General features: G+C 35.3%; 2 protein-coding genes across 9 annotated transcripts; both read left to right on the forward strand.

Annotated features, from left to right (window-relative positions):
* Positions 1-354: 354 nt before the first annotated feature.
* On the forward strand, positions 355-3,730 carry LOC110631105 (probable 1-deoxy-D-xylulose-5-phosphate synthase 2, chloroplastic). The gene is made up of 9 exons (XM_021778822.2): positions 355-592; positions 689-868; positions 996-1,160; positions 1,292-1,714; positions 1,851-2,124; positions 2,221-2,528; positions 2,622-2,903; positions 2,982-3,266; positions 3,364-3,730. The coding sequence occupies exons 1-9, from the start codon at positions 461-463 to the stop codon at positions 3,514-3,516; spliced, it is 2,202 nt and encodes a 733-aa protein (XP_021634514.1). The 5' UTR covers positions 355-460; the 3' UTR covers positions 3,517-3,730.
* Positions 3,731-4,991: 1,261 nt separating this feature from the next.
* Positions 4,992-12,630, forward strand: LOC110631249. Of its 8 annotated transcripts, XM_043950099.1 has the most exons (5): positions 5,015-6,352; positions 6,446-6,562; positions 6,671-6,761; positions 8,574-8,645; positions 10,507-12,245. In XM_043950099.1, exons 1-4 carry the CDS (start codon positions 6,095-6,097, stop codon positions 8,621-8,623), a joined length of 516 nt encoding a protein of 171 aa, XP_043806034.1. In that variant the 5' UTR covers positions 5,015-6,094; the 3' UTR covers positions 8,624-8,645; positions 10,507-12,245. The 8 variants fall into 8 exon arrangements, 6 of the variants coding, with proteins under 6 accessions (XP_043806033.1, XP_021634705.1, XP_021634702.1 ...); XR_006348404.1 differs by lacking the exon at positions 8,574-8,645 and adding an exon at positions 12,573-12,630 and having other exon boundaries at positions 4,992-6,562; positions 10,507-11,790; XM_043950098.1 differs by having other exon boundaries at positions 5,003-6,352; positions 6,446-6,761.
* The last annotated feature ends 3,154 nt before the right edge of the window (positions 12,631-15,784 follow it).

Raw genomic sequence — 15,784 nt, forward strand, 5'->3', positions numbered from 1 at the left:
CTGCTTGAAATATATAATATACGTTCCACCATCACCATATATTAATTGCACATAAATTGATATGCTCAAAAAATATAAAATATAAATAAAAAATAATACCAACTTTTAGTAATATCTTCTAAGGAAAAATTTTGTCTCAACTTGATTTTACGTTAATCCAATTTTTTATAATAATAACAATGATAATAATAACAATAACAGGAGACGAAAGAGTTAAGAACTTTACAAGGCAATGGTAGTCAGAATCTGGGGCCTAATTTTATACGTCACTCGGCTTCTCGACTGACTTTTCAAACGCCAAAACTTTTCCTATATAATCACCTTCACAAGTCTCTCCTTTGCTCTCAAGCTCTCTCAGGCTCAGAACTTTCTCTCTGCCATCATTTGAGCTTCTTCTTCTTCTTCTTCTTCTTCTTCTTCAGCTTTAAGCTACTTTTGATTAATTAAAAATTATCCAGAAATGGCTGCTTCCTCACTTCTCAGATCAAGCTTTCTCCTTCCTTCAGCTTGTACTCATGATGCCTATTCTTTCTCTAGCCACTTGCTACCTCACAAACCCACTACTACCGCTGTCTCGAACACCAAGAGAAAGGTGATCATCTGATTCATTTCTTGATTATTTTTGGAAGTTCATTTTTTTTTTTCAGAAAAGAGATATTAAATGGATATTTTCCTTTGGCATTTTCAGTTCAATGGAGCAGTGGTAGCCGCTTTGGATAACAATGCATGTGATGATAATAGTGCTATGATTATAAGAGAGCAGGAAACGAAGCAGAAAAGATCGCTTAACTTCTCTGGAAATAAGCCATCTACACCAGTTCTTGATACTGTAAACTATCCAATTCACATGAAAAATCTTTCCATTCAGGTAAAACTCAAAGGAATTAATTCTCAGATAAACAAAATATATACACCCATATGCATCACACTTTATATATACATATATGCATATATATTTATAGCCTGCTAATATGTCGGTTTTGAAAAATCCATAGGAGCTTGAGATATTGGCTGATGAACTGCGAGAAGAGATAGTTTATACAGTTTCAAAAACTGGAGGACACTTAAGTTCAAGCTTAGGAGTTGCAGAGATAACAGTGGCACTTCACCATGTATTTAACACTCCTGAAGATAAAATCATCTGGGATGTTGGCCATCAGGTGAAAATTTTATTATTTGATATAGATCTATTGATATTATATGAAGTTTACTCAATTTTGTTTTTTGTTTTTTTCCAGAAAATTTAACTAAATCTAATTAATCTTCCTTCTTGGTTTATGGGTATCTGCAGGCCTATCCACATAAGATTTTAACAGGGAGGAGATCAGGAATGCATACAATTCGACAAACTTTTGGGCTTGCTGGGTTTCCCAAGAGGGATGAAAGTGAACATGATGCTTTTGGAGCTGGACACAGTTCTACTAGCATTTCAGCTGGGATAGGTATGGCAGTTGGTAGAGACTTGGTAGGGAAAAACAATCACGTAATTGCAGTTATAGGTGATGGTGCTATGACGGCTGGACAGGCATATGAGGCGATGAATAATGCAGGATATCTTGATTCAAATCTCATAATAATCTTGAATGATAATAAGCAAGTTTCTTTGCCTACTGCTACTGTGGATGGTCCTGCCCCTCCTGTTGGTGCTCTAAGCAAAGCCTTGACAAAGCTGCAATCAAGCAGGAAGCTTCGCCAGCTGCGTGAAGCTGCGAAGGTTAGTCTTTTAACTTCTCACCTAATCATTTCCAGGACTCTGAGGCTATGAGTTTAAATCCTAGCCTTATGAACCTCTCAGTGATTTGTTTTTCATTCAGTTGACAACAAAATCACTGTCTTCATACATTTTACAGGGAATCACAAAGCAAATTGGAGGGCAAACACATGAAATTGCAGCCAAAGTTGATTCCTATGTGAGAGGAATGGCAGCTGGTACTGGCGCTAGTTTGTTTGAAGAGCTAGGACTCTATTATATTGGTCCAGTAGATGGGCACAACGTGGAGGATCTTGTAAGTATATTAAAGAAGGTTAAGTCACTGCCAGCACCAGGACCTGTGCTTATCCATGTGATCACCGAGAAAGGGAAGGGTTATAGTCCAGCTGAGATAGCTGCTGACAAGATGCATGGTACACCATTCTTCTTCTAACAAATTTTTTAAACTAAATTTTCGTTTCTAGGGACTTCAGTTAACTTCTAAGCCTAATGGGTTTTGTGTTCTTTAGGTGTTGTGAAATTTGATCCAACTTCTGGGAAACAATTGAAGTCCAAATCCAGTACTCTTTCCTACACTCAATACTTTGCAGAGTCTTTGATTGCTGAAGCTGAAGCAGATGATAAGATCGTAGCTATCCATGCTGCAATGGGAGGAGGCACAGGACTTAATTTGTTCCAGAAACAATTCCCAGATAGATGTTTCGATGTTGGGATTGCAGAACAGCATGCTGTTACCTTTGCTGCTGGTCTAGCCACTGAAGGCCTAAAACCTTTCTGTGCTATCTACTCTTCTTTTCTTCAAAGAGGTTACGATCAGGTAAATAAAATTACGCTGTTTTTAAGCCTATATTATTTTTCATTCAAATAAAATTTTGAATCCGTAGTTAAATTTGAATTTGGTGATGCACAGGTTGTTCATGACGTGGACCTTCAAAAGCTTCCAGTGAGATTTGCAATAGATAGGGCTGGCCTTGTAGGTGCAGATGGTCCAACCCATTGCGGAGCCTTTGACGTTACTTACATGGCTTGTCTACCCAACATGGTGGTTATGGCTCCGTCTGATGAGACTGAACTGATGCACATGGTGGCTACAGCCGCAGCCATTAATGACCGTCCTAGTTGCTTTAGGTACCCTAGAGGAAATGGAATAGGTACCACGCTTCCACCGAACAACAAAGGGACACCTTTAGAGGTACTTACGAAAGTAAATAAATTTGACAAACTTTCCATCTCCATAATTTTCTAACTGATGTTAAAACTTGGATCACAGATTGGGAAAGGAAGAATTCTAAGAGAGGGAAGCAGAGTTGCTCTTCTTGGGTATGGAACAATTGTACAAAGTTGCTTGGCAGCAGCTGATCTTCTTCAGAACTTCGGCATCTCAGCTACAGTGGCTGATGCCAGATTCTGCAAGCCTCTTGATGGAGAGTTGGTGAGGCAGCTAGCACAAGAGCATGAGATACTCATCACTGCCGAAGAAGGATCCATTGGAGGATTTGGCTCTCATGTTGTCCATTTCTTGTGCTTAAACGGATTACTTGATGGAAAACTTAAGGTATTTTACAATTTCAGTAGGAGAAAGTCAATTATGAAATTCTTCTTATCTTAGTTTTTCAACATTTCCTGATGTGATTATACTTGAAACGTTGCAGTTGAGGCCTATGGTGCTTCCTGATAGATACATAGACCACGGATCTCAAACAGACCAAATCGAAGAGGCAGGACTCAGTTCAAAGCATATTGCAGCTACAGTAGTGTCACTGATTGGAGGGCAAAAGGACAGTCTTCACCTTCTAAACCTATAAGTTGGGAGGGAAAAAAGCACTTTTTCAAGTGTGAAATATTTACACCTTCTAAGTGGAGGGCGAAATGTATTCGCAAATGTCGTCCCCGTGATTTATTACATATTTTTGTATATTTCAAATAGCAAGGAGAGTGCTCTCCGTGAAATATTTCCTTGCATGTACTGAATTCCCGAACTCCATTATTTGATTCCAACTCGAAACAAATTCCAAGTAACTCAAGTGGCCTGTTTATCTTGTTTCGTCGTTTTCTATTTTATAGCAAAAATAAAAAGTAATTGAGAAACTCCTACCATGAAAAATATCCTATACAAATTTGGTCTGAAAGTGAAGGTTAGATAAAAGATGCATCATATTCCACCCTAGTACCGATCCAATGGGCCTCTTAACATGCTGAAAAGGGACAGCTCCGCATATATAGTGATAACTCATGAGTCTTAGATCAGGCCCATATACATGGTGATAAAGTTTAGGGATGTCAGGCGGGCGGGTTTTCACGGGTACCCAATCCGCCCAAACCCTATGAGGACGAATTTGGATTTTTACAAAACGGATTTGGACGGATTTCGATTTGAAAAATTTTACCCATCTCGGATTCGGGTAGGGTTCGGAATTAAACGATCGGATACCCGTTACCCGAACCCGATTAGTATATAACAAAACTAACCCTAGCCCTAATCCTTAATTCCTTTTTTTCATTTTCGCTTCCCTCTCTCTCTCGGCGCCTCTCTCCCTGCTTCCCTTCCCATAATTCCCAATCGGCCTCTCTCCTCCACTTTAGTGACGACTGCCGGCGCAGGCCGATCGGTACCGGCGACGTCGCCTCTCTCCCCCACTTCACTGACGAGTGCCGGCAGCGCAATCGACACCGGCGATGTCTCCTTTCTCTCCCCAGTCAACGATAAATCTTCTCTCTCCCGATATCTCCTTCTCTCTCTCCAGTGGCCACATCTCCCACTTCTCAGTCGGAGACAAACTCTTCCCTCTCCCCGCTCGGCATCGGCGACATCTCCTTCTCTCTCCTCAATCGGTGACATCTACTCTTTCTGATTGACGCTTCTCTCCCCACTTCACTGACAATTGCTGGAGACAACCCTTGCCTCTCCACAATCGGCGTTGGCGACATCTCCTTTGGCTGGAATTCTCTTTAAGTTTGCAATCAAATTTTTTGATAATCAAGATCTTTTGTGCATGTTGGTAAAAAATTTTTAGTTGCTATTAAAGAATTTTAAAATTTATGAACTATTAATTTGATTATTTGGATATTTGCTATTTGATTATTGTTCTCCAATGTTTCTACTACCGAACATTTCTCCAATATTTCTACTGCTGGGTTGTGCATATCTTAGGGATAGTTTTAAGTTGAATAGATAATTGAGGTCGATATCTAGGTTTCTAATTCAAGTTGTGCAAATTTTCTAATTCAGGGTTTGATATTTGGGTTATAATATCTAAATTTTTAAATTTTTTTCATTGAATTGAATTTAAAAAAATCGGGTTCGGTCAAGTTCGGGTATTGTCTGGATATTGTTAAACGGATTTGGAACGGGTACGGATAGTAAAATTAAAATACTAAACGGATTTGGGATGGGTTCGAAAATTTTATATATAATCGGGTTCGGGTTTGGATACTCTCAATTTTACGGGTACCCTACCCGTTTACATCCCTAATAGAGTTAGGGCTGAATCAAGAACAGTTTACATCCCTAATAGAGTTAGGGCTGAATCAAGAATTGTTTTAAGGAGAAAGACTACTGTATTAGCTGAATACAAGAGCTATAGGAGATACAATTATCAGGAGATACTCCCGAATCAGGTGGCAATTGGAGTCAATAAGCAACCGCTCCTATCTTAGCCAAAATCTGAAATGGCCGGAAGTATCTTGCTGCCAGTTTCTGATTGATCGTGCGAATTAATGAATTTTGGGAATGAGGCCTTAACTTCAGGAACACCAAGTCTCCTACATTGTAGTTCACATCCCTTTGGCGCTAGTTTGCAGACCTTATCATTCATTGCTGAGATTGTAAGATAATTGCCACAATAATTCATCCCTAGTCAATAAATCTTGAGCAACTTTCTAAGTCTTAATTTCTCCAGGAAGGAATTGGAGTGTTGGTGGTTGACATAGACCACTTCGAATAGTGTTATACTAGCAGCCATATGATGGCTAGTATTGTACTAATACTCAGTTCATGGAAGCCATTCACACCATCTATTAGGTTGTTCTGAAGTAAAACACCTCAAATATATCTCTAATCCCCCTTAAAAACTTTTGTTTGGCCATCTGTTTCAGGATGGTATGCAATGCTAATTCTCAATTGTGTATCCAGTTATCAAGATAGTCAAGTTAGTGAAGAGACTTAAATTTGTTGATAAGTTGAATTAGTAGTTACTATGTAACTTATTCAGTTAGCTAGTTAGTTGATGTTGACATCAGCTAGACTCCACTTGTATATATAAGCTAATGAGCTGTAGATGAAATACACAGATCTTTTTTCTCTCATCCAAAACTATGTCAGAGCCTCTTTTCTGAAATCCTAACCAATTTATGATGCAGTTATTTTTTTTAAAACCCTAAGCAATGGCTACATCATCTGCAGCTACTACTGCAGAAAATTCCATCGATCGTTCTGTAAATCCTCTCGAGGATACCTCTTCATCATTTTACCTTCACCACTCCGAGAATCACAGTTCTGTTATTTTCACGCCGAAACTGACGTCAAGTAATTTTCCTTGGAGGAGATCATTTCAGCTTGCAGTCTCCATCATAAACAAGCTTAGATTTCTTGATGGCACTACCTCGAAACCTTCTCCAACAGATCCTCTGTATTTTCCGTGGGTTAGATGCAATAATCTCATCATTACTTGATTATTGCGATCGATTTCTCTTTCAATTGCATTTACTGTGTTTTATCTCGAAGATGCAAAGCAGATTTGGGACAAATTACACCAAAGGTTCTCACAGTCTGACGAATCTCGCATTTGCCATCTACGAATCAAATTTACTAGATCAAAGGGAGGTGTTGGTAATTCTGGAAATTTCTCAAAGGTAGCATCTGTGCAACAAATCTCTAATGTTGCTTCATCTTCAAATCTGAAACAAGCTCCTGTTATAATTTCATCTTCTAAAATTACTTCTCATTTGCAACTCTTTAAGGAACAAGTACAGAGGTTGATGAACTTACTCAGTGATCAACATGTAAATCAAAATCCTGCACCTATTTCAGATTCACAAATCAACACTGCAGGTATGCATTCTCAACTCATTAACCAGATTGGTAGTAGTTTTAATACCCTTACCCTGTGTAGACAGAGCAAGGATTCACAAATCAACACTGCTGGTATGCATTCTCAACTCGTTAATCAGATTGGTAGTCGTTTTAATACCCTTACCTAGACTGAGCAAAAATTTTCACAAACTATATTTTTTAGATATTTTAAAATTAAAGCATTTTTTTCATGTGTAATTATCAAATTATTAATATAAATTTCATAAAGTGAGCAAAGTAAATATAAAATTTAAAATCAAAATTTTGGCAAAATTTTCTGTATTTTATCAACATTTCATAATGGTGAAAAACATATTTATAATTATTGATATCTTACTATTCTTTAATTTGACACACATTTTATAATAACATCATTTCTTATTTTTTCATGAATTCCATCACACGCAAACGTTTAGCTCTTTTTTTTTTTTATCATACATTGTTACATTATTTTAATTTACACAACCTTTATAACCTATTATATTTAATATGTACATACCAAAATATAATCGTACAATAATACAAAGACTTAAAATAACAAGTTATGATATAGGTCTCGATGTTTGATGTTAATCTTCGATGACCTCTATAGTGTTTACTTTATCTACAATCTGTGTGGGATAAAAACCAACACGCTACTCAGTTGGTAATTGCAAATAAATAATAAAATAAAGCAAGTACATTTATGTATATAAATAATTAAGTAAATAATTACAAGTATCTAAAGTGTAGTTAACATGATACAAAACATACTTATCAAACTTTTTGGTATAAGATAGGAGTGCCAAATGTATGCACGCCAAGAATTTTCTTCAGATTCAATAAAATATCTTCTTTTGTCACTATTCTACGTTATATATTAATAACAAATCACCATAACTTTGCGTATACGATGCAAACATGTTAATATTCACTGATGATTTCACAAAAAAAGAGTATCAATTTTAATTAGGTTCTCAGCCCTTATAAACATATAGTAGGGTCGACTAGATAGATAAAGTATAATAATGGTAGATACGGTATAATAATGGTAGATACAGAGTGCCAAACAATAAATTCAAAGGTAAAATTTATAATAACAGGGCTCTGTGTATTATACCCAGCCCACATTAAAAAAAAAGAAGCCCATGAATAAAAAAATTAAATAATAATTAGTTAATTAATAAAAAAAAGATAAGAGCTCTGATTTTGGACCCTTACCAAAACCAGAACTCTTCTCCTTCCTCACGAAGAAGAACAGAGCATCTCTTTGTTATTAAAAAAAAAAAAAAAAATTCTTTTTAATCTAAATCTTCTCCTCCTCAACTCAATTAATTCATAAACTTTTAAGGTTCTCAGCTAGATCCTTATTTACACCAATATTCTTATAACAAATTCAATAATCTCTTTCAGAAACTCCAATATTTGGATAGGTGAATTTTATCTTTTTTTTCCTCGGATTATTACGATATAATTTATTTTTTCTACCATTAAATAGTAATTTTTATGATTTGAGAATTAAAATGAGATAAGTTTAGTTATATCAATTAATGAGATTTTATTTTTAGAATTAATAATTTTCATAAGTTGATATAAATAATATTCATTTTCATAAGTTGATCTAAATAATATTCATAATTTATTGAGTGTTTTTGAGCCTGTATAATTTTGGAATGTTTAGTTATACTGGAATACTATCGAATTATATATATATATATATATATATATTTAAAATTCACATTTTACGTTTTATATTTTTATTCTAAAATATTTATTTATAACTTGATTCATTCTTTTTCTTCTTAATTATAGGAGACGATTCAGCTTCTAATATAAATAATACGAGTGTTTATGCGATCTGAGTTTATTTTATTCTCAATACAGGTGAGTGGATAAATATATAATATTGATATTTTTCTTAAATATATAACTATATATATGTTATTTTATTTATTAAAATAGAAACAGATAAAATGAATTTGTATTCTTGAATTAATGAAAATAAATTTTATAGTACAACTGAATAAATAATCGATTACACTATGCATATGCACCGAGCTGATAATATCTTGATAGCAGATTATTTATTTTCAGGGTAGCATATATTTTTACTATCTTTGGGACATTACTTGACATATACATAGTTTTTGAGGCGTATGTTAGATAGTCACCCTTTGGGAGTAACTCTGCACATGTGTATGACCACTATTTTATTTGCTTTTGGACCAATATTGTTGATCGAACGTAATTTCAAACACATTTTTTATACTATTCTTAACATTGAATTGAGTATTTGTCTACCTAATTTTGTATTTTTGGTTATATTTTGTAGAAAAGCAAAAAGAGAAGAAAATTTAATAAAAAATGGATTAAAAGCACTGAAACTGACTTGATTAAACGATTTGGGCAAACCTTCCAGATGATCATACTGCACAGAAGCTAAGAATTGCCCAAACTCGCAAGCTGAGTTAACCATTTTCAGACGTTGGATTTGACTAAGCGATTTGCTCAAACCACTGAGACAAATCAATATATTACACAGAATTAAACAGTAAACGGAAAAAAAATCTAGATTTAAAAATAAGAAGATCAGGTGTTCTTATTAAAAGCTGCGAGACCCACGCGATTTCTCCTCCATCAGTGCGGCACCATGTCTTTCTCAAATCAAAGAGTTCTATCTTTGAAAGAAACATATTAAAAGAAGGATTCCTAATTCAAAACAAAGAAAAATTTCTATTCCCAAAAGGATTTTACTAGGATTAAGCGCCTATATAAGGAAAAGGACTTTACTAGGTTTAAGCGCCTATATAAGCCCATTATTGAGGACAACTGCATATCTCATCTCATCTCTTTTCACCAGCACTGAATCTGTATATTCTCTTTTCTTTTGTATTTTCTTTGAAAGCCATGAGTAGCTAAATTTTTTATTTCTAGTTGAAGTTAGAGTGAAATTTTGGTTTTTATATGAATTGGGAGATTTAAACTCAATTGTTCATATTTTATTCTTCAATATTTATGTAAATTTTGTTTTTCATATTATTATTGCTTTATTATTAGATCAATAGGGTCCAATTGCTTAGGTTCTTCAACAACAAGTAATAATTAGTGTAATAACTAAGAAGTTACATAATCTAACTCAAACTCACTACGTTGCTGGTCAGTTAGAATTAGGTCTCTCTAATGCTTAAAACAATTAGTGAATAAAATCCCAAAAATGTTCTTTGGAAAATTTGTTGGCTAGGGTTAATTAGCGAATATTTTGAATAAAATCCCAAAGATGTTCTTTAGAAAATTTGTTAGCTAGGGTTAATTAGCGAATATTTCCTAATTAATTTAAATTTAAGAAGATATTAGTTTTGTGGAGTATCTTTCATAACTATAACTAATTTCTTGAAAGGAATAAAAGTATTTTTTGTATTAATGATCAATTTTCAAATTGAAATGGATCATACACTTCAACTAGAACTTGTTTGCGTTGATTTATCTCTTTTAATTATCATTTCTTTAAATTGCTTTTTATTTTACTCATCATCAAACCCCCCATTTTATTTTTATTATTTATTTTCCTAGATATTGTTTGGAAATTCTTAGTGTCAATTCCCTATGGATTCGATTCTATTCTCCCTATACACAATTACAATTATTGATATTTAATAGGTTATTTTTTTGTGGTTTCGACACCCATAAAAAATTGGCGCTGTTGCTGGGGAGTTAATTTAAACTTATGTATTTACTTTTATGACAGGGTTGGACGTAAAGAGAATCTGCTTTACAACCTAGAAATTGAACGTACTGCTAAGAACTTGAGAAGATAAGCAAATACAGGGAAGCAAGACTCAAAATCTTCTTCATCTGCAACTAGTGAGGAGACAACAACAATCCTAGACCCTGCTGTACAATCAGCTGTAGAGGTGACAGGCCCTGCTATAGCAAACACACCAGCTGTTGTACCAGAAGTACCCCACCGAATACCTGCAGTGGGTAGACTAGAATTAGTGGTAGTAGAATTTGAAGTTGAACACATTGAAGTAAGAGCTCCAATGGCACAAGATAGGACTCTTCGAGAACTTACAACCCCGTGGGTGATCAAGCACCATTGTGCATCACATACCCACCTTTGACAATCCCTTTTGAGCTTAAAATCGGACTAATTCACCTCCTTCCAAAATTCAGAGGTCTGAAAAATGAGGATCCATATAAGCACCTTAAATAATTTCACATTGTGTGCTCAACAATGAAGCCTCAAGGTATATCCAAATAACATGTTAAGCTAATAGCCTTTCCCTTCTCCCTTGATGATTTTGCCAAAGACTGGTTGTTCTACTTGCCACCCGGTTCCATTACCTCATGGGCTGGGATGGTGAGGGCTTCCTTGAATAAATACTTTCCAACTCAAAAGCCATTGGCATTAGGAGAGAAATAAATGGTATCAAGCAAAAGGACTCTGAAGAACTATGTGAATACTGGGAAAGATTCAAACGATTATGCACAAGCTGCCTTTAATATGACATTTCTAACAAATCCCTCATTGAATACTTCTGTGGAGGTTTGTTACCTTCAGAAAGGAGAATGATTGATACAGCGTGTGCAGGATCGATTAAAAACAAGACACCTCAAGCCATAAGAGATCTAATCTCCACCATGGCAGCAGCCTCAAAACAATATGGAGATGAAAAAGAATCGCCTATGAGAGTCAACGAGGTAAGTGCATCTTCCTTAGCCTCACAGATTGCTTATTTAACATCTGCCATATGAAGTTTGGCTGTAGGACAGGTCCAACAAACTCATCAAGCTCAGCGAGTAAGACCCTGTGGGATCTGTGCCACAGTAGGACACTTAACAAATATGTGTCCTTCTCTTCAAGATGTTGAGCAGCAAGGAGGGTTCAATGGCTAAAGTAGGTATGACCCCTACTCCAACACATACAATCTAGGATGGAGGGATCACCCTAACTTCAGCTATGAAAGGACCAACAATTTTCAGAATTTTCAGCACCATTACCCTCAACAAGCACCTCCTCAAAAACAAGGTATGCTTCTTGAAGATATTGTTAAATCTCTTACAAATTCTGTGCAAAATTTGGAACAACAGATAAGCCAAGTAGCCATATCAGTGAGTAGGCTGGAGTCACAAGGAAAATTGTGTTCACAAACAGTGGTTAACCTAAAACAGAATGTTGGGAGGGAAAAAGCACTTTTTTTAAGTGTGAAATATTTATACCTTCTAAATGGAGGGCGAAATGTATTCACAAATGTTGTCCCTGTGATTTATTATATATTTTTGTATATTTCAAATAGCAAGGAGAGTGCTCTCCATGAAATATTCCTTGCATGTATTGAATTCCCAAACTCCATTATTTGAACGTCAAAAGGTTGGTGACTTTTTCAAGCAAGATTAAAGTGCAGAAAGCTGAATAAGTACTTCAAGGTAAGGGCAAATCACTCTGAAAGCTAGAAAGAGTCTTAATTGAACAAATAATATGTGCATGTGTAATCTCTCTCTTGAGGAAAACAAATCCTAGCCATGGTAAGTAAAGGGAAACAAGGAAAGAAGGTGAGTAACCTTGATGCATATATTCTTCACTGCAATGATTCAAAATAGGGGTTTAGAGTAAGAGCTTAAGTGGAAATTTTGAGTAGGATCTAGTAGCAAAGAGAGCTTGTTTGACTATGTTTATTCGCTTGAGGACAAGCAAAAGGTTAGGTGTGGGGGTATTTGATAGAGCATAATTTAGTCCATTTTATTATGATGTTATTGGTGTTAATTTACACTATTTCTGCTTAATTTTGTGGTTTTAATCTTATTCTGCAGAAAATGGTGTAAAGAGATAATTTGGAGAAAATGCCTCTAAAACTGTCTTAATTGGAGCAAAGGAGAGCAAGTATGCCAAGTGCAACTAAAAGGAGCCAAATAAGAAAAGTAATTTGAAATTTAAATTTCAAATCCTTAAGAAAATTCAAAATTCAAATTCAAGACTTAGCTAATTAAGGAAAGTGCTAAATAAGGAAAGTGCCAAATAAGGAAAGTGGAGTCAAAAGAGCAGTTTGAAATTCAAGATCTACAAGAATCCTTTTCCTTATTCATCTAAGGCTGTCGCACATGGACCACCACTCAATTCTTCAATTCGGCCAAGAGAAGGGTGCCGCACCTCTCCACCTTCTCCACTTCGGTTCTTCATCTTCTCTTCTTCTTTTCTTCGTTTTTTGGTTTTGTTTCAGCCATAAGTGGTTGAAAACTTTTATTGTAGTTAAGAATTAGGTAAAACTTTGGTTGTTTTTATGGATTGTGAGATCTGAACATATATTGTTATCTTTGGTTAATTCAATATTTATGCAATTTCATGCTTGATTCCATTATTGCTTTGTTATTATGATCAATGTGGCCACTTGATTCTTGATTGCAAGGTAATATATTATTAGTTTGAATAATTTTGAGTCCGTAATTACTTGGATTGTTCAAACACAAGAACACTTGGTGTAAAAACTAAGGAAGTTGCATAATCTAGCAATATCACCATACGTTTGGGTAGCTAGGATTGGATCTCTCTATTTCTTAATGCAATTGACAATTGTTTGTTGCCTGAGGCCCAAAGATGTTCCTTGGCAACTTGTTGATTAGTGATTAATTAGAGGACGTTCCCTAATTGGTTTAATCTTAAGGAGAGACATGGTGGTGAGAAGCGTCTTCCATCTCCATAACTAATCTATTGAAACAACCAAAGAAACATAGTGTCAATGATCAATCCTAACAACTGAAGTGAATCCGATTCTTCAGTTAGAGCTTTCTCATTATTGATTTCTTTTATTTTAATTATTTGCCTTCTTTTATTGCTTTCAGTTTTAGATCTCTTGAATCAATCTCCAAACACCCTTATTTACTTTCAGTTATTTGCTTTCAACAAGCTCAACGAGAGCAAATGGCTGTTATGAGCTTTCTTGCAGGTCTCCCTCCAGAGTTTGAGACAGCTAAATCTCAGTGACTCGCGGTTGTCGAAGCTGGTAAAAAATAACATTTCCGGTTATCAACAATCTTATAACTGTAGATAGTGGTGAAATGATCGAATCCACAGAGAATTAATAACTTACCTATCTTCCTTATCAACATCATGAAAATAAACTGAAAGCGAAATAAACTGACAATAAAAGTAAAAGGAGGATTTTGAGATTGATTCAATTAAACTACTACTGAAAATAATAAAGTAAAGCAAATAATAAAATAAAGGGATTCAAATATAAGAAAAGATCTAATTGAAGAATTGGATCCACTTCAGTTGTTGGGATTTATCATTGACACTTAGTTTCCCTTGATAGATTCAATAGATTAGTTATGGAGATGGAAGACGCTTCTCACCACCATGTCTCTCCTTAATTATAAACCAATTAGGGAACGTCCTCTAATTAATCAATAATCAACAAGTTGCCAAGGAACGTCCTTGGGCCTTAGGCATCAAAACAACTGTCAATTGCATTAAGAAATAGAGAGATCTAATCCTAGCTACGCAGACGCATGGTGACATTGCTAGATTATGCAAATTCCTTAGTTTTTACATCAAGTGTTCTTGTGATTGAACAATTCAAGCAATTACGGACTCAAAATTATTCAAACTAACAATATATTACCTTGCAATCAAGAATCAAGTGGCCACATTGATCATAATAACAAAGTAATAATGGAATCAAGCATGAAATTGTACAAATATTGAATAACCAAAAGATAAAAAAATTTATGTTCATATCTCACAATCCATAAAACAACCAAAGTATCACCTAATCTTCAACTAGAATAAAAGGTTTCAGCCACTCATGGCTGAAACAAAACAAGAAAATAAAGAAAGGAAGAATAAGAGATGGTGCCACTTGCAATCCTGTATGTGTGTCCAAGGGAGAGTAGAAAAAGCATGGGGAGGCTCCTTATGTGTCTTTCCTTACTTGCTGCCCAAGTTGTTAAGTTACTACCCAAGAGCTGCCCATGCCGCCCATATCCTTGTATTAATGAGGTGAAGCCTCCTTTTGAATTTTAAATTTTGAATGTGCAAGACTTGAGGTGGCATGTGTGTCTTCTTTGGCTTATTTGACAAGTTGAATTTGAATTTCAAATTTGAATGTGCATCTTCTAAAGATTTGGCTTCTTAAATAAGGAAAAGGGATTCTTGAAGATTTGAATTTCAAACTGCTCTGCACTTTCCTTGTTTGCAACTTTCCTTATTTAGCACTTTCCTTAATGAGCTGAATTTTGATTTTGGATTTTGAATTCTCTTAAGGATTTGAAATTTGTATTTGGCTCCTTTCAAGGTGCACTTGGCATGCTTGCTCTCCTTTGCTCCATTTTAGGCAGTTTTAGGGGCATTTTCACCAAATTGTCTCTTTACACCATTTTCTGCGAATAGGATTAAAATCACAAAATTAGGCAGAAAAAGTGTAAATTAACATCAATATCATCATGATAAAATGGTCTAAATTATGCTCTATCACTAAGATTCTTTCTGACTCTAAAATATCATCGTTACATGATGTGTTCACTAGGGTATTGCGTACAGAATCTCCAATTCCTTCAAACCCCACTAGTGCCCTTGTTAGCTGCAATGACAGTGGTAGACAAAATAATAGAGGTGGGCAAAGGGGAGGTTTTAATGGTGGTAAAAGATCTCAGCGTTTTGAGGAAACAGGTTCTACTTCTGACTCAAAAGAAATCATTTGTTGTTACTGCCGCGAACCTGGACATACTAAGAAGACATGTCAAAAACTACAGAATAAGAATCAGCGCACACAAATAGCGCATATGGCAGTTGAGACCCCTTTAGATCAGAGAATTTTGATATCTGAAGATGAGTATGCACAATTCACCCAATACTAGGAATCTTTGAAATTCTCTAATTCCTCCTCTATCACTGTAATTGCCGAGTCAGGTAACTCTACTACATGTCTTGTGTCTTCATCCTCTAAATGGGTTATTGATTTTGGTACTACCGATCATATGTCAGGTAATTCTACCCTTTTGTCCAATCTTGAGTCTCATGCATCGAC

Source organism: Manihot esculenta, chromosome 14 (genome assembly GCF_001659605.2).
Source record: "Manihot esculenta cultivar AM560-2 chromosome 14, M.esculenta_v8, whole genome shotgun sequence".
Taxonomy (NCBI): domain Eukaryota; kingdom Viridiplantae; phylum Streptophyta; class Magnoliopsida; order Malpighiales; family Euphorbiaceae; genus Manihot; species Manihot esculenta.